Raw genomic sequence first — 24,897 nt, 5'->3', positions numbered from 1 at the left:
ACAATCTAACCACAGTGCCCCCTGTCGGTAGAGAATTGGATTGTGCAAAATTACTGAAATGACCAAATAGTGTTTAATAGTGCATCAAAACATTTGAAAAAATGGAATTTACGATTACAGCAGTGGTGAATGTGAACATAAACATGAAAGACAATTATGGTGAAACAAGTGCATAAACAGTTATACAGTGAGGGTGTCAATTACTGAACGTATTCAATGACGGTGCTTTTCCCCTTAGAAATACTACTTTAAGTGCACAGTGCTTAGTGAGACGACAAGAAAATATAAAGAGTAAAACGATTAAATAAAATATTTAAGAACCGAGTAGGCTTACACCCAGTACTGTTTGGCGTGCGCTGCAGATCTGCGGTGTTCATGTTTGGGTACGTGATTCTGTTTGACGTAGCAGGGGTCGTAATAATCCCACTCCATCGCCGAGGACAGCACGCCGTTGGACAGGCCGTCGCTGTCTGCTGACAGAATCCGCAGGGAAACGCCTGAGAACAAGACCACCAGCGTTCAAGACCACCAGCAAGCAACGTCCCCGTTAAGCAGCCGGACAAACGTACCCGCGCTCGCACCGAAGTCGCTGTCCAGACCCGGACCCACCGCGGAGGTGGTCGTGCGGGACGCCTCTGATGGGGCACCGGGGTACTCGCATTCCATGTGCACGGCAACAGCTGGGCTCACATCTGTAAGCATCTCATACCTACTCTGAGCAGGCGCACCGCCCTCTGCGTCCTGCTGTGAGAGGAGGAAGCACACGAAAGGATTTTAACCGGCATCTTTTACTGGTGTGTTTAAATGTCACCTCAAAGTCGAACAGGTGGAACAAGCGTCTATGGGAGGACAACAGACAACAGTTTGGTTTTTGCACTTGAGCTCTACCTGCTTATTTTCAGTTACTCGCCTCTGGGGAGTTCGGAGGAACCAGGTTCACCCTGACCTCCGCCTCTGAATCGCTGGATGAAGGGAAGACGGGCGCGCTCCTACAGCGAGCCGCTTTACTGATGCTGTACATCCGCGAGCAGGGGGGCAGGCCGGGTCTCGGGGAGATACAGGCCGCAGAAGAGGTGGCCCGGATGGTACTAGGGGCCCTGAGGGATCCGGATCCGGTCGCCCCATCCGGCCTCAGGAGCCTATACCTGTGTCCAACCTCGGCCCTCTCCCTGGATGAAGCCCTGGAAGAGGTGACGGGATGGGTCAAGACGGGCTCCGACAGAGACATGTAGGCTCTCCGAAGGTCCTGCAGCGACACCAAATCAGCGTCCGACACTCGTCCGACTCTTTGCAGCATCTCCTCCGTGTTTCCCGTCCCCAGCCTGCTCCTCCTCTTTGACAGGATCAGTAACTTGTACCCCAGGAAAAGACAGTTAAGCAGCAGCAGAATGACCACACAGGGGATCAGCAACAGGACGACCAAAGTCAAGTTGGTCACCGGGTAACCTTCCGCCAGATCGTTCGGTGTGACCTGACCTATCTGCGACATTTCATCCCAGATGAATCTGGAGAGCCAATTTCAGAGAACTGCCGATCCCAGCCGAGATCTTGCGTTGTGTCTGATGGCGCAGGTGCGTCAATCAAGGTGGATCACTCTGCGTTTCAAAGTATTCTTTGTCAAATGTCAGTATAGAGGAATGTCCGTGAGATATCAACGCAATATAAATGTCTCCCGTTGTCTGTTTACACTTCATCACGGCAAACGGATGCAGTCGGCGATAACTAAAGGATCTGACGCGACTCTGGGACTCGCGCTCAGTGATCGACAGCGAGGTCGATCACAGATCGGCAGGTGCAACTTATTACGCAGAAACTTCCACCCTGTCGCTATATCTAACGGCCACTAGATGGCGGCAGATCTAGCGGCGTTTGTTGCAGAGGGAGAAGGAAATAAAATAGTGACAATATCACATAATAATTATGTTTGAACAGAGGCCCTTTTCTCCATCATAAATGAAGTAGTTACAATTAATAGTTCCTGGAGCCAATGTTTGGAGGGATACCTGTAAAGAGGGGTCAAAAAGAAATAAAGACACTAAAGGTTTTCCAGTCAGCAACACTGGGATCTGGGATCATTAAACATTGTGAGAAAACAAGTAGATGAGAATCCCAATGATGGTAGAAAGAAAGTCCTTCTACTCTGTAGAAGGATGGAGGGTCACGTTTAAAGGTCCCAATATGGTGACTTATGGAATTAAATACAGAGAGTTTAGAATAAAGTTAAGTACACTATTAATTTTCAATACATGAAGATCAGATTAGGTCGAACATAGATGGAGGGATGGAAGATTAAATGCATGAAAACATAAAAAGAGATGTGCTATAAACTGGGGTTCATGTGCTGTTCATTTCTTCTGGTGTGTTTATGGCTTTACGTTTTATTCAATAAAAGGCAGCCTGTTTATCCGTGTGACAGGAAAACAGATCAAATTAATGTTTTTTTCATGAGTCATGCTGGCTCCATTTTGACAGGGATCCGCCAATTATTGATATTTCAACTGTCTTCTCCACACCACAACAGTTACGTCATTTGATTTTCTTTATTTTTCATGCATCAAGGTAGCAATACATCAATATTGCAGCATATATAGAAACATTACAAATAATTCAATAGAACATTTAACAGATGAATCTCTTTTAGAGACAATGTTTTTGCATTTTGCACACAAAGAAGATCTTTGCACACAAGTACGTTTTGCTATTGTAACAAATCAATGCAAACGATCGGTCATATGAGCACCATATAACTGCTTTAAAAAATATGTTTCCATTCAGCTTTAAGTCTGTACAGACTCGAATGACACTGGTACCCTGCTGTAAGCTTGCAAGTATAACAGTACAGAGTTCCTTTTCCGCTCAAGAGAAGGGCTACTGAGTCGATGCTCGTCCTCGGATACCAAAGAAGCTATTCATCATCTCTGTGCACGTCGGGTCTGCAGAAAGTCCTCCCCTCACTGATCTAGGCCAGCTCCAAACACAATAAGAGGTTGTGATTGGTTGTGATGCGAGCACCTTAGGCAAAGGCTGTGTTCGTGCACCAGCAGCAAGGATGAGGCGTGGCCAGGCCCCGGCTAGCACTGGGCCAGGCTGTGCTTGATGATCTCGCGGGACTGCGGCGGGATCCTGTCTGGAAAGTTCACCTGGAACTCCACCAGCAGGTCGCCGCGCTGGGATGGGCTCTTGGGGAGGGGCAGGCCCTCGCCCCGCAGGCGCCGGATGGCACCAGGCTTGATGACGTCACTGCACGGCACCGGCATCATCCGGCTGTCGAGGGTGGGAACGTTAACCGTGCAGCCACACAGAGCCTGGAGACGGAAAGGAAAGCAGGGAAATTTAGTTATGTAGCCCAGTTATATTTAGAAGCTGTTTCATAAGTGTTTCTAACTGGCCTGAATGGGATGAATTTGGCTCGGAATAAAAAAAAAGGAAAATCAATTACACGCCTGTGTGTCAGGTTGCATAATTGATAAATATGAGGCGTCTGTCTCGCTGGGTTGTGATCTTCTTGGTTACACAACCAAAGGGTGTCACAGATGCTATAACGGTTGCTCTGTTCAGGCCGTGTGTGGGAGTGGAGGGCTTTTAGTGACTGAAAGGAGGCGCAGGAAGATGGAGGAGCTCTTTCCAAACGCCAGTCTTTGTGACTGCTGCTCTGCTAATATACGCGTGGGCGGGTCAGAACGAGAGTCAGCGCCACGGCGAGCCAAAAATCCTGGCCTCTCTGCACGCCACGGAGGAGTCTGCAGCACACACAGAGACGGAGCGTCAAGTGTGAACTGTGGGGGTTGGCAAGCACGAGGCTATATTTAGCCTCGGTCTCTGCAGGGGCTGCTGAGGTAACCAAGGCGTTGGCAGGATGCTGCTGTTCTGTGCGTGGGGGTCTGTCAGCCTGCTGTAAACGGGGGGGGGCTGCACTCTCTGTCCTAGTTGTGACCATCCGATTGATAGAATGTGTGGAAATTTGCCTGATTCTCCAAACTCACCTCTTTGAGGGAGATCTTGGCCGTGTACACGATGTTGGAGCCGTCCCTCCTGTAGTGGGGGTGCTCCTTGTCCCTGAGGATAAAGGTGATGTCGGTGGGGGTGCTGTTGGGCGTCTCGTCCCCCTCTCTGGGGAAGGTGATCCTGGTCCCTGCCCTCCAGCCTTTCTTCACCACCACGTTCAGCACCTTCTCCTCGGACCTCAAGCCGTGGCCCTCTGGGCTCAGGCGGCTGCGGGTGATCTTCACGTGCTTCGTGCAGCCGTGCATCACTTCCTCCAGGGTCACCGGCAGGTCGTGCACCACCTCTTTGTCCTGGCCCCTCCGGGGCCCGCCATCGTGGCTGGCGAACCCGTTAACATGGCTGAAGGGGAACCGCCTGAAGGGATCGTCTTCGCCATCAAAGTCTGAGCCAAAGGGGAAGTCGAAGTGGTCCGAAAAGGTGGCGTGGGGGTCGCTGTGGAAATGGTTACGGAAGACTTTGCCTTGACCAGTGCCTGAACCCCCATTTTTAAGGCCTGAAAACACAAAAGAGAACAAATATTTAAACATGTAAACCCGAAACTATAGTGAAACAATTACAAAATCCAGGAGTTCAATTTCAGTCACGTCTTTTAAGAGACCCACCTTCTTCCCCAAACTGGTCGTATATGCTCCTCTTCGTAGGGTCTGTGAGGATCTCGTACGCCTCTGCGATCTCCTTGAACTTGTCCTCTGCATCCGCATCACTGTTCTTGTCTGGGTGGAACTTTAGGGCCAACTTCCTGTAGGCCTTCTTGATCTCATCCTCGTTGGACTCAGGAGAGACGCCCAACACTTTGTAGAAGTCCTTGCCCGTGGGCTTCGTGGTCAGGCACGGCGTGTCGGGCTCAGACTTGCTGCCGTCCTGCAGAAACAGGAGGAGTCAGACATTAGACTTGCACCATCATATCATCATTCATGAAAATCTAACCAGAGAAGAGTCTTTTTGCTCTTTTGAATACAACAGGAACAGTCGGGAGGTACAGAACACCCCCACAGATGAACTCCACGGCAGGTGGAGATGTTCTTCAAGGGTGGTCAAAAACACTGATCTCAGCCCCGTTGGTGATTAACTGCATATGCAGTAAATTTTACAAAATGCACAAGTCAGCGCGAGGGAAGGGGGAGGCATCTGTGAGGGGGGGGATCAGATTTCCCCCAACGACAATGATCCGACTACAACGATTGGCTGGACGCGCAACAGTCGGCTTTGCGTTTGAACGAGATCACGGCAACAGACGCGCGATGCGACACACAAGCATAATTCATCTAAAGTTGTGGAGGCAGAGAAGTGGAAACACTCACCGCTGATGACGACGAGCCCGCGCTGTCCCCGCGGTGCATGACCCGCACTTTACATTTGACATTGACATTCTTGTGATTGACACCGAACTGGGTCCAGATGAGAACCATGGCGGACGCTGGGAGCGCTTTTCCTCTGAGGATGGGGAGGGCGGCTGCGTGTCGCTGTCCGGGCGCGCTGGTGCTGAAATGGCTGAGCACTGACTGGAGCTGCTCGCTGTCTCGGTTCTCCTCGGCTCTCCGTTAAATACCTCCACACCGGCTCCTTTACTATCCACTCACCCGCCCACACAGCGTGACAGAGCTTTCCCCGGCCCCGCCCCACCTACGTACGCACGGCAGGGGATGCCGGCGTCCAGATAGTTCCTCGGAAGGCTATTGGCTCTGGCGCGATGATCAGCGCGGATGTTGCAGCCTCCTTCTCCATCTGGAGGCTTGTTTCCGGAGTTCTTGAAGAAAGCGGCTGAGCAGACAGTCACGACGCGGAGGAGACGGGCTATTTTCCGCAGACGCGCGCGCAGAGAACAAATAGAGATGATTGTGATCGTGCCGGGGAGCCAGACAACCTCCAGACGGATGTCCTAGAATGACTTTACGCACAGACACGTAGACCCCGACAATAAATTGGGCTAATTCAGGAGTTTACCAAACCTCCAAAGAGCACACACATCTGGCCATTCTGCGATCCTCTCATGTAGATCTGGAGCTGCGGGGATTCGAAGCGCTCAACATGATGGAAGTGATTAAATAAATCGAATTCAATTTAAGAACAGTCATGTGGGCATGGATCGAATTATGGGGTGGTATGGGGGGGGGTCTGTCCCCTTCGAACGGGATTTGAATCCTTGAAAACTGTCGTTTTAACCCTAAAACTGAAATTGTCTATATACCATTAAAATGATAAATGTTAGGTTATGCAGTCTTCACAAGGAATAATTTAAGCAGCACCTTCCACTCGCCCCTTCACTGGACTGTACCATTTCTGCGCCTCCTGTTCTCCTGTTGAATCTGTCAGTTTCTCAGCGAACGTGTCAAACCTTTACATTAAATATTCCGTGCCGTTATGTTTTGATCTGAGGCGAGAATGAGATGTTTGCTGGGAGGGGCTCGTGATGGGCAGACCTTTGGGTATGAGAGGTAATAAAGGATTATGAAGGATTTAAATAATTCATCAATATGTGTGCACTTATCGTTTGATGCCAATGGTATTTCAAAGTTTGGCTGTTTGACCTTTCAGTTCAAAGTATTCTCATTCGCTCCCCCAGGACTTTAGAAAAACTGTTCAAGTATTCTAAATAGATTCAAAATAGAAATGAATGTTTCCCTTCCAGTTTAACATTAGTATGTTATGCAGTTTTTGCTCAACAGTTTGGTGTCCTGCTTATTATCCCCCATGTTTGACATAAGAGAATCGCCCCTGGATGAAGCTCAGTCCTCTTCTCGGTAACTGCGGCCAGATCAACCATATCTGCCCGGATACAGCGGTGCTATTTTCTGATTGGCTGATGCGAACCTGTATGTTATTTTCTGATTGGCTGGTGGGAGTTGGTCTCGTTGACTGGGGCGTGTCAAAGTCCAGTTGAACTCCTCGACGCCCAGACTGAGCGTGTTGAACAGCACATTTATATACATACATATATACATACATACACATATAGGTGTAACTCGGTGGGCATTACAAAATACATTTTCATGCGTGAGAAATACCAGATGTGGCGGGCCAGAGTGTAAAAATGGTTAAAATGCGTGTATCGCACTGTAAATTTAATATGCCTCTTTTAGCATGTCGCGTTTCTTTTCTTCAGAATTAGCTACCTGGCATTTAATACAATGTCAGAGGGATGTAGGCTACAGATCACAACACTGTCTGTTGGCAAACATGTATATTTTTCATATGACACCTAAAATGTAAGGATTAGAAATGTAGCTGATGACACAGTGTGATTGATCCTGATAGGATGTGTTTCCTGAAGCAGAAAGATGAGCTAGACTGAACAAATTGCAGCATCTGTGGTGCATAAATGCGAAATAAAGGCTTCGGCATCCTTCGGATTGTGTAAGAGTCCACCCACGCAGCTCAGACAATAACCGTGAAGCCTCGCAAATCAACAGCTGGAGAGAAGGTGCAGATTCCAGTTACGCAAGAGAACCTTTTGATTTGAAATAGCTCATAATAGCACCTAAATTAAACACCATTTACAGATCCTTCACAGGTAGGAAAGGATTCTGACCAATGTGCAGCCGTGGAGACCAATAAGAGTGAGAGGATACATATATGGCTCTGCTTCCTGCAGTGACGCTTCCTGCAGCCAATCAGGGACGGAGTTTCCTGGGGATTCTCCTATCGCCCCTGCAGGAAATGGTGGACAAATTTGGTTGGAACACGGTGAGCCATGGAGCGTCATGCAGCAGTGCTATTCAGAGCTCTGGCGAGATGCTGTGAATCAGAGCCGGCTCTCACTTGGTTACCCACAGGAACAGTCTGATTCTGAGGCTGGCCTGTTTTCTGTTTCACAGATACACATGCAAATTTGGGTGCCAGTCTGTGGGATAATAATGATCATTAGCGTTTCAAGCTGTGTGATTGAGGTGACGAGTAGGCGGACAGCTCAGCTAGTCTGTGTTCCTACCAGCCCAGGAACATTTTTCTTTTCTTTCTGTCACTGATGTTCTTTTGCATAATTTAACTCGTATGCTCGTCTCAATTATGGACACCCTCAGGTTCTGGTTCATATTTAGTAAAAAAGTGTGATGTTTAAACAGATTTCCAAAGTGAAGACAATCCTGCGGTAGCATTAGCCGTTAGCATTCTGCACCCAAGTCCCGAGAAATGCATCAAATGCATTGTTGTTTTAAATCCCTTTTCGCATGCTGCCAACTGGTGAAAGTTAGATGCGCCCTTAGTTCACTGTGGATTTTTGACTCGGGAAAATGAGTAGAAACTAAGCAAACACCAAAGACTGAATCCCCATTGCAAATAATGTAGCGTCGCCTCAGAGGGATCAGGGAGAAAAGACTTTGTCAACGCTAATGCAAGAAAATAGTCACAATAGTCCCTCAAGATACAACTGGATCCACAGATATTTACCACCAGAATCATGTTTATACAGCATGTGGACAGCACCACACATATTTTTCTATTTTATAAATAAATGTTTTATGCATTTAATGCTTCAGAGGTTCAACTGATGTTTGGAAGGGACTCTGAATCACCCTGCTGAGTGCACAACACAGGAGGTGACACCATCCAGCCTCATCTCACACTCGTCCCACTGCCTTCATTCATCCAGCCCTGCAAAGGTCGCTGCATGAATCAACACTGTGCAACCGGCCGAAGAATAAATTCCCACACTGAGGCCATTTGGTCCCTACAGGTGTCTTCAAAAAAATGAGGCGAAAGCAGCACCGAGAAAAGTTTGATGCCTTTGGAATATTAAGTAGGAAACAGTATGAGCTGAGGACAAGCTGAGTGAGGGAACAGAACAGTCAGAACAGGCCATGTTCTCTCACAGACAGAAAAAAGAGAAGATATTTTCATTTTCTCCCGTCTCGCACTTTCTCCCCAATGTGCTGCGTCGCCCACACATGTCCAGGAGTGTGACTGTTACGTGCAGCGCCTGGCTAGACTGAAGCCTCGGTGCTCCAGAAAAGCAGACAGGCAGATGGTGATGGAGTCTCACCAAGATTTCCTCAGACAAATGCACATAAGTCAGACGGTGTTCAAAAGGTGGACCTGGGGGGGAATAAACAACACCGAGAATTGTGGATTCAATCAGTCAAAGGTTTCTGAAAAGGAGGCTGCACTTGTGATCAGTTCTCCTTCTCAGCTCAATGGCTGCCATACTTCAGTTACATCACACTGTTGCAAGATTTCAACACAACAGCGGATGGAAATGACACAAAAATAAACGTTAGCTTCAGTTTGGGTTTCTAGGGCTTCTCTTCTTAGCAAGTGCTGCCACCTGCTGTTCAGACTGAGCAAGTTTAATCACACAGCCGGTATAGTTACACGCTCACAGAGGTAAAAAGCTCCTGTCTGCTGCCCACTGGACCCTCAGTCGCCACACCAAAAGGAGCAGAAGTCAAAGAACAAAGCTGAGACCACAGACTAATCAGCTGAGCGCGGGATGACGCCATGACCCCACCCAGCGGAGGGGCTGTTTCTCCCCACTAGGTGACGCCAAAGATCTGACTAGACCCAAAATGTTGAAAGAGCCATATTGGACCAAAAGTAACAAAAAACAAATCTGTCTGGAGCCACAAAAAATTAAAAGCCTTATAATAAAGGGAACACGTGCTGTAAGTGCCGATATTAGTTATAATAGTCTCCTATCAAAATGATAAGTGGGCTACAGATGCATAATGAGCATTCATGATTAAATGTTTGTTTTCCCTGCAGCGCATCCTGGAGAGAATGACGCACCACGTGACTCCTCTGCTGTACGATGGTGCTTCTACTTCCAAATGATTCGGTCCAAGAACTGTTGAATCAGCATTGGAAAACGTTAAGAATGTTTTTGAAAAAGCTCCGGGGAGCCACTAGGGCGGCGCTAAAGAGCCACGGCTTGCCGACCCACTGCAGCCATCTGAAGCTGCTGTCCTGCAGCTTTGAGGCCAGAACAGCATCTTTACCTGAGAACAGGAAGTTTTCTTCCCTGTTTTATGGTGGAACCCTGAAGACAGAACGTGTCACAGCAGGACCCGAAGCAGAAGCCTTCATGTTAGCGACGAAATTTAGCAAAAGCCGGTATTCCATCGATTCGATTTGTGCAGTTTGTGAGCAGAGACGTGAACTCAAAATCAATAAAGTGGCAACGAAAGCAAAAGCAGCAAAACGTTCATCGATCCGTCAAACAATTTCGACTTTAACATTTGAAAATTTAGTCGCAATTTGGCAAAAGAATTGAAGACGTGAATCGATTTTTTTTTAAAAAATTAGCTGCTAATCATCTGCGCTGCTGCTTTGCTCTGGCAAATATAACTTCGTCACCTTCTGCCATCGCTCCTCTTCCTCAGCTATTCACAAAGAGAAATGTTTTCCTCCCTGAGGGGGAAACTCGTCAGTCAGAGAAACGGGAGCTAAAATTGAAACCTGGCTGCCAGTTTGTCACGTCGCTTCCCCCTCTTTCAGATTTGTGCTTCTTTTTGAAGAAGTGATCAAGGCAGCGCTCCAGCACCTCTCCCCGACGCTCCCATCGACACCCGCGGTCACGGTTCTCCCTCTGAACCTCTTGATCTCTCAGATTTGTCGGCAGGCTGTTTTCTTCAGTGCAAGAACTCTCAGGAAGTGACTGAACACAACCTTCCTCTGTTTAAATATAGTTTTGCACAGTTGTGAACTAGGCTGTGGCTGTCATCAGCTTTTAAACGCACATGCAGGGCCAGGCTGGTAGAATGACCTCAGGGAGCGTCGTGTGGCCCCCTGCCATTCATCATTTGAACCATTAATGTGTACGTTTGGAAGGACCACCTCTGAAAATGGTTCAAATCCGCCCCCACCTCCCTTCAACACCAACACGGTGATCGTTGCGATTCCAACTTTCTCAACTTAACATAAATCCCATCATAGAAAGTTGTGTTCTTACCTTGTGACTTGAAGCATAATTCAATTCCTCTCCACTGATTGAGGTCTTGCAGATTTAGCAACGCAATCTTGATTTAATAAAGTTTGTTCTTGCCAATAATAAAGGGTAAAGACACACTCGGTTCTATTCTGGAAAACCTCACAAAGGCCAAAGTCTGACTGTTCATCTGAAAAGCTAATCAAGGAAAAAAGGCTTCTTATTAGACGTGTCTTGTTCGAGCTAAACAATAGTATAGCAAGGGGGGGGGGGGGGGGGGGGGGGGGGGTTGTTCTGGGTGGTGTTTTTTATGTATTTGAATGGTTAAAGAAAGAATTGTTTCGAATGTTTTTTTTCAGTAAAGTTCAAATCCCCTTTATTTTTGCCATCTTTGTGACAAAAAAGGGAAACAAAAGAACAAATGATGGAAAGAGACATTTAAAATAGGCACTGGTTTCTCCATCTTCTCTAGGAGGGGTAAAAAAAGATAACAATTGATGACAATATACAGCTAGTTCCTTGCTGAAAATGTAGGAAACTTTCATACGATGTGATGTTCCACAAGCTAACTCTTCAGAGAGAGAGAAAAACATGATCTTATTATCGATTCCTACATCCTCCTGCCACTAAAACAGCGATTATGATTATTAAATATGTCAGCTGTCACGTAGCTCATTAATATGTCCCACGTAATGGCATAAAATGGCCTCATGTTCAACAAACATAACTTATGACAATTAGCATGATTAGCTGGAGCTGCTAGGAACAGCATGACACCAGACGAGTGATCCACAAACACACACAGTACAAATCTTGTGGTTGCGTATGGCGGCAAAACTGTACAGATCCACACGCACGCGTGTGTGCGAACACACACTCGCGCACATGCTCACACGCCCGCACACAGACGCTTGCTGCGTGTTTACAGCGCGTCTCCGCTGTGTTGAGCGCTGAACTCCTGGAAGTCCTCGGGGATGGTGTCTGCGGGAGAGAAAGTCAGCCGGGTCACGCCTGATCACGGATCTGTTTGGACGCGCGCTTTCGCCGCTTCCTCACCATTGCAGCGGTACTTCAAGTTGGACCAGATGATGTTCTCCTGGGAGAAGCAGAAAACGCCGAGTCGTCCTCCTCTCATGGTCGTGTCGATGATGACTCCAGAGTCTGCCACCAGCTCTGTTCCTTCATAAAACCGGGCCCTGAACGCAACACAAGGTGCAGTCACGCCTGCCTCTTATATCTGAGGGCACATATTTGAGCTGGTTTTGTCCCACCTGATGTACCCGACCTGCGGGCGGTGCTGCAGGTACCAGCGGTAGGACACCTTGTCCTTCCAGCCCACGTTCCTGGGGTCCTTCCACAGCAGGCGGACCTGGTCGTTGGTGTCCCCCGTGTGCCACAGCGAGTTCCTCAGGTGCTCCCCAGGGCCGGTTGTAGACTTCACAGCCTGGCGACCAGCACAACAAAGTGAAGAGAAAGATGGGAACAATCGGCGGGCGTAGGTCACGTGACCCGCTCTCCCACCTTCAGCTGGATGCCGGGCTCGGCCACGGCTCTGAAGGGCGTGGCCTGCCAGTAGGTCTGCTCGGTCTGCTTCCACATCACCACGTAGAACGAGGACGAGTCCTGGTAGCCGAAGATGAAGCCGGCGTAGTCGTCATCGGTCACCGTATTGACGTGAAACGTGCCCTCAAAGTCCACGCCGCTGAAAGCCGTGTAACCTGAGCGGGGAGCGGAGCGAGCATCCGTCAAGCTCGGGCGGTTTAATGACATTTTATTGAGCGGAAATTCGTCTCACCGACAGCCAGCCCCGGGTCACTGTTCATCGTCTGAACGATCTCCATCCCCTGCGTAATAAAGAGAGAGGCTTTAATGAGAAAGCACCTCCACTCAAACATCTAGTTTAGTGTTGTTATTTATCTCCTTCGAATCCAGGAGAGAATCGGCTGTTTATGTGCTAAACGCTCAGTTAGGTCCAGCAACTGGTCATTAACCGGGTCTGCCTGCTGCTGGGAGCCCGGCCGCTTGTTTGTAATGGACTTTTCTGCCCTGAAGCTCAGTGAGGCAGCAGAATCAGGAGCTAATTTACTGCCCCCCCTTCCCCCCATAGACGAAAAGGAACCTCACCTGGTTCAAAACCACCCAGTTGGGGTCAATCTGAGCGTCGCCTTCAGGGTCCAGAACCACCGTTTGATAGGCTCTGAAGTCAGTCAGGGTGACCTCGGCGTTCTCGGGGCAGCTGTCGATCCGGTCGATCACCTTGTCCTGGTCGAAGTCCGACTCACAGATGTCCCCGACGCCGTCATCTGAGGGACAGGAAACGTGAGGTCGGGGCGGAGAACGCCTCAGTGAAAAGGTCTGAAGCGTCTGAAGGAAACTGATGAAACTGGGCGGAACCGCAGAGCTCCACATCCCAAAATGTGCCAGCTGTTCTTATTCCAGCAGGAAAAGCTGAATTATTCATTCAGGTTGCGATCGTCTGTGCTTAAACGGGACGTTTGTAGCCGTGTTAGCACGTCTCCTCCTGATAAGAGAGAGACTCAGACTCACTGTTGTCGTCAGTCTGGTCAGGGTTCGGAACCAGCCGGCAGTTGTCTGGTCCTGGCGGCAGAATGTCAGGGATGCCGTCGTCGTCATCGTCGTCATCGCACTCGTCACCCAGGCCGTCTTTGTCGGTGTCCTGCTGCGAGCTGTTGATCACCAGTGGGCAGTTGTCCTTGGTATCCTGGTGACCGTCGCCATCGCTACAGGGCGACAATGACAGAGACGCACACAGAAGCTGGAGGACTGGGGGGGTCAGGGGTCGAGCGGCGGTGCTGGCAGCGGTGTGTGTGTCTGTGCATGTGTGTGTGCGCGTTTATGTGTGTGTGTGTGCGCGTTTATGTGTGTGCGTGCGCGTGTGTGTGTCGGGAAGCTTTTACCTGTCCTGGTTTGTGTCGCAGGAGTCTCCCACCAGGTCATTGTCAATATCCGACTGAAACATGAGTCCGATTATTAGGAGTTATTAATGAGCGGCTTTAATCCTTCTAAACATCCATCCATGCATCCATCCATCCATCCATCCATGCATCCATCCATCCATCCATCCATGCATCCATCCATGCATCCATCCACCCATCCACCCACCCACTCTGACTCACCTGGTTTGGGTTGGGGATATCAGGGCAGCTGTCGCAGGCGTCTCCTACTCCGTCTCCGTCCCGGTCCAGTTGGTCTCGGTTCTGGACGCGCTGACAATTGTCCAGGATGTTCTTCCGGCCTGTTTTCCAGAGAAAGAGCGCAGGTTGTCAGTCAGGCTGCAGCCTGAAAACGTCTCACACAGTGATTATCTTTTGGTATTAAAAATTAGTGAATTCACTAATTCAGTTATTATGAATTGGATGCACGTAAATCATTTTGTCATTCTAAATTAAAGCCGTGACATTCAGGTGATCCACAGAAATGAATAAGTCAAAATTTTCTAATAAATCCGCATGCAAATTGCTAAACATTAAACCTCCGAATCAATAATGAAACTATAATTGGTTGTGGGAACGGTCATCTGCAGCCGTTTTAAAATGTCAGCCTGTCATTTAGCGCCAAGTGGCAGCAATGTTTCACTGTTTACCGCAGCTGCGATTCTGCATCGACCTATAATGAAATCATGGCTAAATTTGGCTGCTGACAGAAATGATTGATACGCAATAGCAAGGACCGAGACACCCGGACTGTAAAACCTGAGACATTTCATTTAAACAGGATGATCTCGGGAATAAAGAACTAAAAGTACGCCGTTCTTTTATCTTGGCCACTAAGCGGCGCTGTTGTATTTCATTTGAGTGAGCTCGGCCATTTTTGTAAATTCCTTGCAGCAGCAGCAGCACAAACACATAAAGGTCACCCAGCAGAGATAAGGAAAACCAACTTGTTTGCTGCGGGGGCTTCTCAGGTGTAATCATACCAGCGCTGGATCAAAGTTGGTGTTTTGGCTGGAGGGTCAGACCACCTCTGGACGTTACTTTCTGGTTCTCATGCATCACCAGGCTTGTAAAAGCAACCCTGCTGCCACACACACACACATATCTTCTCTATTTCTAAGGGGGGGAGGTTTGAGATTTTCCTCCGTGTCCAGCGCAGGTAGACGGCCGGGCTCCTACCGTCTCCGTCCATGTCGTCGTCGCAGGAGTCCCCTTTGCCGTCGCCGTCGGTGTCCCTCTGGTCGGGGTTCTCTACCAGGCGACAGTTGTCGCAGGCGTCGCCGTGGGTGTCCTTGTCGCTGTTCTTCTGGTCCAAGTTAGGCTTCAACCAGCAGTTGTCCTGAGATGCAAAAAGGAAACCACGTAAAGCTGAAACACCTCCCCTCAGCTGATTTGTCCGAGTGCTCCGTGGATGTTCTCAGATCCACCGACCCGCTCGTTTGGTATACTGTCTCCATCTGCATCCTCGTCACAGGTGTCCCCCTGCCCGTCCCTGTCGGCGTCCTCTTGACCAGAGTTCGGCACGTAGACGCAGTTATCCTAGGGAGAAGATGCCACAGAGTGAAGCAGACGGCTGAAACCCACCCGTCTGTCAACCTCACCACGTGGTTTTCTCACCTTTTTACAGCTGGGATCTTTGCACTTCAGCTTCTCGTCAGGGTAGCCGTCGATGTCCGTGTCCTTCCCACACAGGTATCCATTACCGGCCCAGCCAATTCCACACTGAGGAGACAGGAGAGGCCCTCAGGAACTCTGATGAACACTGAGGGGCCAGAGTTTAAACTCGAAACAGGAAGTGATACCTGGCAAGTGATAGAGCCGTCCCTCTCTGTGATGCACTGGGCGTTGGCGCTGCAGGGGTTGGTCAGACTGTTCCCGCAGCTGATCTCCGGCTTGCATCCCTTCACCTGATCTCCAGTGAAGCCCGTCTTGCAACTGCCACAGTGGTACGAGCCCTGCGCAGGAACGAGACCCTTCAGCGAAACAGCAAAAGCGCCTCCAGGAGGGGGAAAAAAGGCTCCTAAAATAGGTCTCGTACCACCGAGTTGTGACACATCGAATTACTGGCGCAGCCGCCGTTGTCGGGCCGGTTGCACTCGTCGACGTCGTCGCAGATCTGAATTCAAAAAGATGAAATCAGCTAAAAATGTTCTGGTCTCGCACTCACACACACACACACACACACACACACACCCAGGCTACTTAGCCAGTCCTTTTAGCAAGGCTGTTTCTGATGTTTATACTTCGACAAACGACTCTAAACATCTCACAATGTTTTATTTCCATCAATGTTGTAACATCTCATGACATCTTCAGATGGTTTCGCTTGAGTGGGTAAATACACACAACAGGAACTCTTTTCCATGTGGTATTTACATTCCCTTGCATGCATCAGAACTCCGAAGAATTTGTTTGGTCCTTATTTACCTGTTTGTTGGTCTGGGCGAACACGACCCCCACCCCTTCCACCGGCAGGCCGGTGTAGCCCAGCGGACAGGCCTCGCAGCGGTACCCCGGCGCCGTGTTGACGCACTTCACTCCAGGGAAGCAGGGGTTAAACTGGCACTGCGGGGAGGACAGGCAACATGCACACGCTTCAAACCTTGTTTACAATCTTTAAAAGGAGGGGAGAACATCTGTTTTACCTATTTAGTTTAATTGAATTCAGTTCAACTTTATTTATACTGCAGCTGTCACAATCAGAGGCGCGTGCAGGGAGGAACGACGGGAAGCAAAAACAAATCAATGATGAATGCGTCCCTTTTCTGCACACATCCAGATGCTATATGTTGAATACATACGAGGTGGAAGCTGTCAACACCATACAGCTTAATACTCTCCAGCTGCTGTACAGAAACGGCCCTTCTGCCAACACTGCCATTAAAGTACATCTGGATTCACATGTGCGTAGCTGTGAACAGCAGCGTACCTATTTTTCGAGGGATGCCTCCGGAATACCGTCCTTACCTCGTCCACATCGTCGCAGTTGAATCCGTCCCCAGTGTAGCCGTCAGGACACGGTCCACACTCGACGCCCTCGGCCGTCTCTATGCACATGTCCTCACGGAAGCAGATGCCAGGCACGCACCTTGGCTTCACCACCTCGGTGCCTCCCAGACCTTTGGGAAGACGGACCGTGGTTTAATTCATTAGTTTTAGCTGAGCTCCAGTTTCATTTGCGAGTGACACGGCTGTGAGCTAATCGTACCGCAGGCCTGGCACTCTGAGATGGTGTTTCTGAGAAATGACGTCTCTTTGACCTGACAGAAACAGTCAGACATACCAAGTTTATGAGCAGTCAGCAGGAATAAAGCGGCCTCAGTGCAGCCGCTTGTTAGGGCTTACCTGCTGGATGAGGACGTCTTTTAGCTCATTTACCACTTTGGTTAGCTCCAGCATTTGGTTGGACAGCTGCTTCGTGTTGACCCCTAAGAGAAAGGGACTGTTATTTGCTGAGGTGGGGCGGAGGTGGCTGCCTGCTCTCAGTTCCCCCTGACAAACATTGACTGTTGTTTTCCACCAGCTGGGAATGTTTTCCTGGGAAACATTTTCAGGCGGTCCATTCCCGAGTCAGGATCTTACCCAGGGTTTGGACAGAGTCTCTTTGTTGGAAGTGACAGCCTTGTAATGAAGCCACATTCTCGAAGGAGTCCCCGACCACCAGCTTCAGCTCGTCCAAACTGTCCTGTTGGGATCAGACATCAAGCAGCTGCCCTCACATCCATCTCTGTGTGAACAGACCGGGAGTCGGAGGTCACCTGGTCTCTGGTTTGCATGGTCTTGAGCTCCACCAAACCGTAGCCGGCAGGCAAACCCTGGAAGGCAGCAGGAAGGTCCCTGACCGTCTCCACCAGCCTGCAGTCCAGATGCAGCTCCACCCCACCCGGGCCCTGCTGCTGCATCCCCTTCAGGTGGAACAACAGTCGGTGCTGCTGGCCGTCTGCCAGCACCAGGTTGTTGAAGGTTACGGAGCTCATCCTCTTGTCGCTTCGCAGGTAGCGTAAAACAGCTGTGAGGGGAGGGTAACAGAGAACAGCGGTAACAGAGTCATGAAAAGGCTTTGCAGATGTGACTTGTGCAGATAACAATCAAAATATTGGTTCAATCGGGAAAATACAAATCAAGAAATCTCCCTTGATGCAGGACAGAACAGATGAGGCTGCCAGGAAAAGTCCTCTGGAATGGGCAAACGCAGGCCCTTTGTGCTGATTAGCAGCTAAATTGTTAGTAAAAACATGTGCTGATTGTGAAATCTGCTGAAGAAACTGCCTCAGTATTTATGTAAAGCTATTAGCATACATGGTAAACAGGCGCTCAGGTCAGTGCAGGAACCTTCTGTTCCCAAAGCAAACAACAGCCCATGAACTCATAAGATTAAAACTGTGGGCTAAGTATAAAATGCAGTGATGGGTTTGAGAGGCTCAGCATGCCTGGCCTTTCTTACCCTTTTCTCTTTACACAAAGTCATTTCAGTCAATATAGGGGGAATAAGGATCTGTGTAAATTTAAATACACCGGGGGATCTCCCATGTTTGCCCACCTCGATTGAGCTTCCCCATCACGGTGAACTCGAAGTACTTGCTGTTGTCCCTGGGGTTGTACAGGCCAAACACAGAGGTCCCGGTCTTGGGCTGCAACTTGAAGGAGGTCAGGATGAAGGCCTCGTTCACTCCCTGCTCCACCAGGCCGCCCTGCAGGAGGTCTGGCAGGCAGTCAGGCGAGGTAATCAGATCATACACTGTTGATGAAAAAGAGAGGCACAATTTGGGAACAGGATGCAATGATATGAAGATTTACAGAACTCTGGCGTAAACACCCCCAGAGCGGACAGGCTGACCCGTGTGTCATGCAATGTTCTACGGGTGAGTCAGAGCAAAGATGAGAGGTGCTTGTTGTCGTCATTTGTTGCGTGCTAGCTAGCATGTACGTCGCTCCAATCGCTCCTGCTCGGTGGAAGTGAAACATCAGTCGGTGCGACTCCCAGCCAGCTTCTGTCTTTAAAGCAGACAGGAGAGGCCATGAGAGGACACTCTGCAGACGTCTCGTCCACCATCTGCTCACATCATGAATACACAAGTACCCTGAAATCGGTCTGAGAGGCCCGCTGTCGTGAGGGTGCAGGATTGCTCCCAAATGTTCAGAGATTGCCTTTTGTCAGAGATTCCCAGACGCAATCCCCAGATGAGATCTCTCTGGCTTTTATTTACCGTCCTTCCCCACATTCCCTTGTGGTTTGTATCAGTAGGTTCTGGATTCTGGTGTGAATTACAGACATTTCACTTCTTTTTGGTCCTTTAAATAAGTGAAACAATACAGGATCGGACGGAACAAATGAACTCCCATAAATGCTTTATGGTTTTTATTTAACTGTAAGACAAGAGCAACCCTGAAATACTGTGCTCACTGATCTCCCAAGGCCTTTGTGGGGGTCAGGGTCGTTTTACACGCGAGATCCTGAGAAAATGCCTCATTTCAACCCCTGGTTAACCTCAGATTTCAAGCTCCATAAAACCGGTTCAGCTGCGAGCCATGAAGTAATCCAGCATCCTGTCCAGAATATAAATCCGTCACACATACAAACGGTCAGTATTCTTCATCTCCACTCTGATGTGGGGCCAGTGATTTACTGCGGCGTTGTGGTCAGAGGTACCCGGTCAGCCATTAGCAATGATGAATGAATCACATCATCAGCATCAGCAGGTAGTTAATATAAACACTGAAGTCACCGCTCCAAAACAGCCGCGAGGACTGAAGCCCATCATTTATTCTGCTCGTATTCTCCATCCAATAAAGGCAGTGTTTCCTGCCTTTCTCGTCCTCCTCCTTAAGGCTAAACTATAGTCACTTCCACAGATAGTTCAGGCGTAACCTGCACATCTCACATAGTCACACAAATGTCACATAGTCACACTCATTTGGAGTCAGGTTTGTAGAGTCAGCTTCTGCAAAGGCATAAATATCAAACAATAATCCTTTATGGAGACGGTGTGTTTAAAAGTGAGGAGGCCACTATGCAGATTTTAATGCCAGAAAACAAAGCTTGAGTTAAGCAGCTGCAGAACCGGTGCGAGGAAAAGATGGATGCTTAATTATCAGACGGCTTTATGGGGAATAAAGCGCACATGAAAGATTTGCCATTAATCACTGACTGATTAGAAATAGCAGCGGCTCTGCATGTCGTCTGCAGCTCTGCCGTTTGTGCCCTTGAACAGTTTGTGTGAGCGAGCGAGTGTCAGAGAGAGAGAGAGAGAGACGGAGAGCATGAGTGACTTGCAGCCGGCTCATCTGTGATTATTCCCATGTGTGCGACCCAACTGAGAGTTTGTTTGAATTAATATGAGCCAGAACTCGCCCCCCCCCCCCCCCAACGGCGGAATAATCAACAGATCAAACTGAAACCAAGGTGACTTTGTTCCCGCGGCGCGACGCTCTTCCCTCCTGTCACAAACACAGAAAAATGGATCCGACTTGCTGACTCCTTGGCTGGGACATTTAGCATTGTTTTTATTATCTCGGAGTATCAGACACGGCGTATAATCCCGAGTTCTTCCAGGCCGCATTACTCTCTTTGCCAGAGTCTGCTCCATCCATTATGCACTGAACTCATGGATGCTGTGGTAAAATACTCACCGGTGGAGCCATTAAATCTCTCTGACAGCTAATGAAAATGGAGGATTACATCACAGCCAGTCCAATGAAACGAAGAGCACGTTCCTGTAGTGGGGAAGCTCACAGCTGGAAAGATTTTGTCCCATCACCTTTTACAGCAAACTCAAAGTGATCATCAGAGTCGCTGTTAGGGACTTCGCAGGTATGACACTCACCTAACACCTGGGCTTCCACGTCCAAGCATAAAAGCAGCTGCAGGGCCACAACCAGGGCTGTCCACACACCCATGTTCGCCTTTCTTGGCTGGTCCCAGTTCAGAGGTTTCTCGTCCTGTCGGGGTCAGACGCACTGGCGGCTTCCAGTGTGAAGGTGTCTCCTGTGAGTGGTGCGTTTGAGTATCAGCAGCGAGACATGCCGGTCCACCTCGCAGGAGTCACTTTTGTGCGTGTGAATGTGAAGATTGCAGGAGTCTCACTGAGGGAGGAGCATCAGGGCCAGAACCTGCTTTTAAAACCTTCCTCAAGACGGCCCCACACTGAGAAGGAGTGACCTGAGGAGAGCCTCTGCATTGGCTCCTGGATCCCATCAGGAATACTGTACTTTAGTAGCAATTTTGACTGTAGGAACTCCATGTTTAACCACATTCTAGACTCAGAATAGTTTTAGTGTCTTCAAATCCAGCCTGAAATGCTGGAAAAGTACTCAACTTTCTCTCCCAGACTAACTCACATGTGACACCCTTCTCACAGTGCCCTCGCTGACCTCTTCTACAACCCCGGGCAAAGGAAATGAGCGCTGTTGAACCTGCACCTTAATAACCGGCCCGCGGAGCTCCAGACAGGCTGCTGGCTCACGCCGGCCTTCAGGTCGTCAGCATGTCTGGCACCACACGACTTGCCACATTTGGCAGCGATGAGGACTTAATGCTATTTGTTTTTCCTTTGCTTCAAAAAAAAGGGGGGAGGGAAAGCCAATTATTGCAATTTTACATGTAGACGACTACACGGGAAGTCTTAAAAGTGTCCATAAAATTACAGATTTGGTTTTCTTTAATGTCCTAAAGCTTTGTTTACTATGTTGGAAATCATTTCACTTCCTCCCTCCCTGCCCACAGCAACGAGGCACTCGTGCACAGCAGGAACAACTCCACAGATACCAGAACCTTCACCCAAAAGTACCACCTGACTGGTGCGTTCGCACAGCAGAAACAAACCAACCATGATGGGCGGAGCCTTAGAAAGAAAAAAGGAGAGTGCTTTGAAGCTTTTGTTGAAGTCTCAAGAGTCTTGAGGATGATGTTTTTCAGGCTAAAGCTGAGTATCCACGGCAACACACCACAGTAGATGAGTCAGTCTTTCCATATGCTACCACAGGTGTTGTTGTGGTGAGTCTCCATCCCGCCGCTCTGGTATTTTGTACCGCACTGATATGGCTTTCATTCAGTCGGCACCAGGACCCCTGGAGTTTTATCCAGGCCCCCCCCTCCCCATCTGTTTGCAGAAGGAGCCTTTATTGGCGGATCGGGTTCAGCATCACAGAGACCTTCACGCCTGATCTGCATCCGCAGCTCGGCAGGCGGTCGTCATCAGATGCGATCCTGGCGCGGTCGATGAGGTCAGACGGCGAGCACTGCCGCCAACTTGGAGATAAAAAAAAAAACCAACAAGTCTGTGACATCATCTCCGCACTATTTTTACTAGAGATACTGTGTACAAATGGTACGATTCTGCTGTTCCCCAGAACTGACTTCATTCAGACACAGACAGGAACGATTACAAGCATATTGTCTTCAAATTGCTGTTTACCTAAATACCTTTTCCCCTAAGTCTCTAAACTGAAAAAGACAGATGATTTAAGTGTGTACCGGCCAAATCCAGATGTGGAATTCGATTTTATTCTTTCCATTTCTTTGATCGGGGGCATTTAGGTCTTAATAAAGAACATTGCTCTGATTTATTGTTCAACGGCTGTCTAGCAGAAATGACAGGAGGGTATTTACGTTTTGGTTCCAGGCTGGCACACCCAGCGTGTTCTCACCTTCCCCCTGTTCGTTTCCAGTTGATTTGCTGGGCAACTATCATCTAAATGAGTTCACCTCAATGTGACATTTGGTGCCACGTTGCCAACGAATTTCTGGCTTTTTGTGTGATGAAGGCAAAAAGTTCCCCCGTCAAAGGTAACACAGACGGAAAGTAGTCGTCTGGGGCGGAAAACAGTCCTTTCATGAAGCAACTTACATCAGAGCCCTCGTGTTTGAGCCACGGACACAGACTTTACAACACTGCAAACCACAGCTGGTGGCCACCATAAGCCTCCTTGTTCCTGTGCCGAGCACTTAAGTGCTCATTACACCGTGGGATGCTGCGTCTTACAAGCACCGTGCTGTCTTACCTGATGAAGTTACGAAACAGCAGCCAGCCAGCAAGTGGGAGAGGTCTGATCCAACACCTCATTAACGCGGCAGCATCTATCAGAACCTCTGCAGAGCGTCCCAGAGCGTTCTCTCTCCAAACCCAAAATTGCAGTGTAAAATTGCTTGAATTTCTGGTATTAGACTGACTGTAACTCTGAATTCCAGGCAGAGGCTTAATAAACGGACCCACATCCTGCAGCATATTTAGGCTGCAAACTCGGGAGCCAAATTGGTATGTCATGGTGGATAAAGCCGTCGACTTTCCTGGAATCGTCTAACCCGGCATGGAGGGCATGAATACAAATTATACATCAAATGTTAGAGATTCAAAATTAATCAGAAAAATTATTCCCAGCTAATAGGGGAGCGAAAATCTTTAGAAAGGGGCCACTGCTCATTACAATTGTAGATCATAATTGAGTCGAGGGTTTTTCGAATAATTGCAGGAACTGTTTCCGTCGAACCCAACCGTCGGGAAGCGTTCTTCAAATACAACTTAGGAAGATTGCGGGAAATGGAGGAAGCATCGCTGTGTGTCTTTAATTTCATTTACCTGACCCAATCCCTCTGCGGAATCACTCAGATCCAGACAACGGAACATAAACCTGAGTGCCCTTCTTGGAAAAACATGGCAATTACGCCAAAAGATTGATGGCGTGTACGGCGTTCAGAGATCCTCAGCGGAGGAGCGTATCGTTTCTAAAACAACACTGCGGTCTCACCGTCTCACTGAATTTCTCAGGATTATGCAACGGTGCTTTATAAAAGCCCCCGCAAAGCTGCTGCTCAAAGATGCAGGCTGATGGTTTTGCCATGTGTAAACTCCGATTATCCAGCTGTTCCTTCAGTCAGGCGTGCACCAGAGTTCACACCCGCCCACTCCGTCTCACCGCATACATGGACGGACATCACCTGACACCAGGCTCCCAGGCAGCCTCTGACATTCTTCTAGGTCTGTTTTTTTCCTCTAAAATCTCCAAAATAACTGTTGAATTCCAATTTTATCTTGAGATCTGAGCCACTTGGAGAAGGCTGAAGAAGGTATTTAGTCCCTCAACCTCTAACTGATGTAGGGACGTATATCTTTGTCAGCCTGAACTTGGCAATGTTTCTCTCTCTCTCTCTCTCTCTCTCACACACACACACACACACACACACACACACACACACACACACACACACACACACACATAACCCTAACTCCCTAAATGCTAACCCTAAACTCTTCTCAAACATCTTTGTAGTTTTAAGATCCAGGACTACAGGCATTACGGACGGAGACAGATGTCCCCTGGTTCCGTTCTATGGAACCATAAACTCTGCTACCGTGAAGTGCTGGATGAGATGGAACTGGGCCATGTTTTTAGAAGCTACTTGAGATGCAGGCTCGGATATTTCTGAATGTTTAAGTGAGGCCAGTTGGGCTGAATCTCTTTGTTACGTCCACAGAATTCTTTTGAACCCCCCCCCCCCCCCCCCCCCACCCTCACCATCACCATGAGGTTAATGCACTTCCCAGATAGACAGGCTTCCAAGCTCTAAAGTCGGGTCCAGGAAATGAAGAGATTTCTCCCACATTCAGCCTCCTCTGCACTGCACAGCTAGGATGGACGATGCATGGAGATTTATCTGTCACCAAACTCAGGAACATCCCAGCGATGCCACTGGAGGAGGGCGGCTGTAAGTCTGGTCCAGCTTTTCAAGGAGGGTGTCAAAAGTTGAAACGATCGTAACACAGCCTCCTGCCATGAAGGTTCACAGCAGAGGGGGCCTTAACGGTGGGATTGTGTCGATTTACAGCAGTTTCTGTCACCTGTGCCCGTCCATTTGGAGATGGCTCCGTCGGGGAGGGGTGAGATTAGGGCCATTTCACTCATGCTCCTCGCTCCTCCCACCCCACAGACAGTTTTTGGTCCTAAATGAACTGAGATGGATGATTTTGGCTGTTCTAAAGTGTCTCTGGGTCTGCAGACTGTAACGCAGATCGCTTCCTGGTTATTTTAAGTGTTACTCTAACAGTAATACTGTTAAAGTGACATTACAGCACAGCAGAAAGC

General features: G+C 48.8%; 3 protein-coding genes across 4 annotated transcripts; all 3 read right to left on the bottom strand.

Moving 5' to 3' along the window:
* Positions 1–54: 54 nt before the first annotated feature.
* Positions 55–1,766, bottom strand: hwa (huluwa). 2 transcript variants are annotated; one of them, XM_011604617.2, is made up of 3 exons: positions 911–1,766; positions 570–744; positions 55–497 (listed from the first exon to the last, which is right to left on the bottom strand). In XM_011604617.2, the coding sequence occupies exons 1-3, from the start codon at positions 1,487–1,489 to the stop codon at positions 331–333; spliced, it is 921 nt and encodes a 306-aa protein (XP_011602919.1). In that variant the 5' UTR covers positions 1,490–1,766; the 3' UTR covers positions 55–330. The 2 variants fall into 2 exon arrangements, with proteins under 2 accessions (XP_011602919.1, XP_029693635.1); XM_029837775.1 differs by having other exon boundaries at positions 570–741.
* A 777-nt stretch (positions 1,767–2,543) lies between these two features.
* Positions 2,544–5,613, bottom strand: LOC101061262 (dnaJ homolog subfamily B member 5). The gene is made up of 4 exons (XM_011604616.2): positions 5,307–5,613; positions 4,608–4,866; positions 3,984–4,498; positions 2,544–3,305 (listed from the first exon to the last, which is right to left on the bottom strand). Exons 1-4 carry the CDS (start codon positions 5,412–5,414, stop codon positions 3,072–3,074), a joined length of 1,116 nt encoding a protein of 371 aa, XP_011602918.2. The 5' UTR covers positions 5,415–5,613; the 3' UTR covers positions 2,544–3,071.
* A 5,599-nt stretch (positions 5,614–11,212) lies between these two features.
* On the bottom strand, positions 11,213–20,903 carry thbs4b (thrombospondin 4b). The gene is made up of 22 exons (XM_003965273.3): positions 20,643–20,903; positions 18,359–18,556; positions 17,577–17,827; positions 17,401–17,503; positions 17,164–17,246; positions 17,027–17,078; positions 16,786–16,937; positions 16,246–16,383; positions 15,857–15,934; positions 15,621–15,773; positions 15,436–15,540; positions 15,250–15,357; positions 14,998–15,157; positions 14,002–14,120; positions 13,783–13,835; positions 13,412–13,605; positions 12,989–13,167; positions 12,660–12,708; positions 12,386–12,582; positions 12,136–12,308; positions 11,921–12,060; positions 11,213–11,845 (listed from the first exon to the last, which is right to left on the bottom strand). The coding sequence occupies exons 1-22, from the start codon at positions 20,713–20,715 to the stop codon at positions 11,787–11,789; spliced, it is 2,817 nt and encodes a 938-aa protein (XP_003965322.1). The 5' UTR covers positions 20,716–20,903; the 3' UTR covers positions 11,213–11,786.
* Between the last annotated feature and the right edge of the window lie 3,994 nt (positions 20,904–24,897).

This window comes from Takifugu rubripes, chromosome 6 (assembly GCF_901000725.2).
Source record: "Takifugu rubripes chromosome 6, fTakRub1.2, whole genome shotgun sequence".
Lineage (NCBI taxonomy): Eukaryota > Metazoa > Chordata > Actinopteri > Tetraodontiformes > Tetraodontidae > Takifugu > Takifugu rubripes.
This window is presented reverse-complemented; position numbering and strand designations above follow the sequence as displayed.

Excerpts from the sequence above, each read along its gene's own strand:
- hwa (XM_011604617.2), bottom strand. The coding sequence starts at position 1,489 with ATGTCGCAGATAGGTCAGGTCACACCGAACGATCTGGCGGAAGGTTAC. Across the intron at positions 745-910 it reads TTCCTCCGAACTCCCCAGAG|CAGGACGCAGAGGGCGGTGC; the intron begins GCGAGTAACTGA and ends CTCCTCTCACAG. Across the intron at positions 498-569 it reads CGACTTCGGTGCGAGCGCGG|GCGTTTCCCTGCGGATTCTG; the intron begins GTACGTTTGTCC and ends TCTTGTTCTCAG.
- LOC101061262 (XM_011604616.2), bottom strand. The coding sequence starts at position 5,414 with ATGGTTCTCATCTGGACCCAGTTCGGTGTCAATCACAAGAATGTCAAT. Across the intron at positions 4,867-5,306 it reads CGGGCTCGTCGTCATCAGCG|GACGGCAGCAAGTCTGAGCC; the intron begins GTGAGTGTTTCC and ends CTGTTTCTGCAG. Across the intron at positions 4,499-4,607 it reads CGACCAGTTTGGGGAAGAAG|GCCTTAAAAATGGGGGTTCA; the intron begins GTGGGTCTCTTA and ends TTGTGTTTTCAG.
- thbs4b (XM_003965273.3), bottom strand. The coding sequence starts at position 20,715 with ATGGGTGTGTGGACAGCCCTGGTTGTGGCCCTGCAGCTGCTTTTATGC. Across the intron at positions 17,504-17,576 it reads CCATGCAAACCAGAGACCAG|GACAGTTTGGACGAGCTGAA; the intron begins GTGACCTCCGAC and ends TGATCCCAACAG. Across the intron at positions 12,583-12,659 it reads TGACCCGGGGCTGGCTGTCG|GTTACACGGCTTTCAGCGGC; the intron begins GTGAGACGAATT and ends CTCCCCGCTCAG.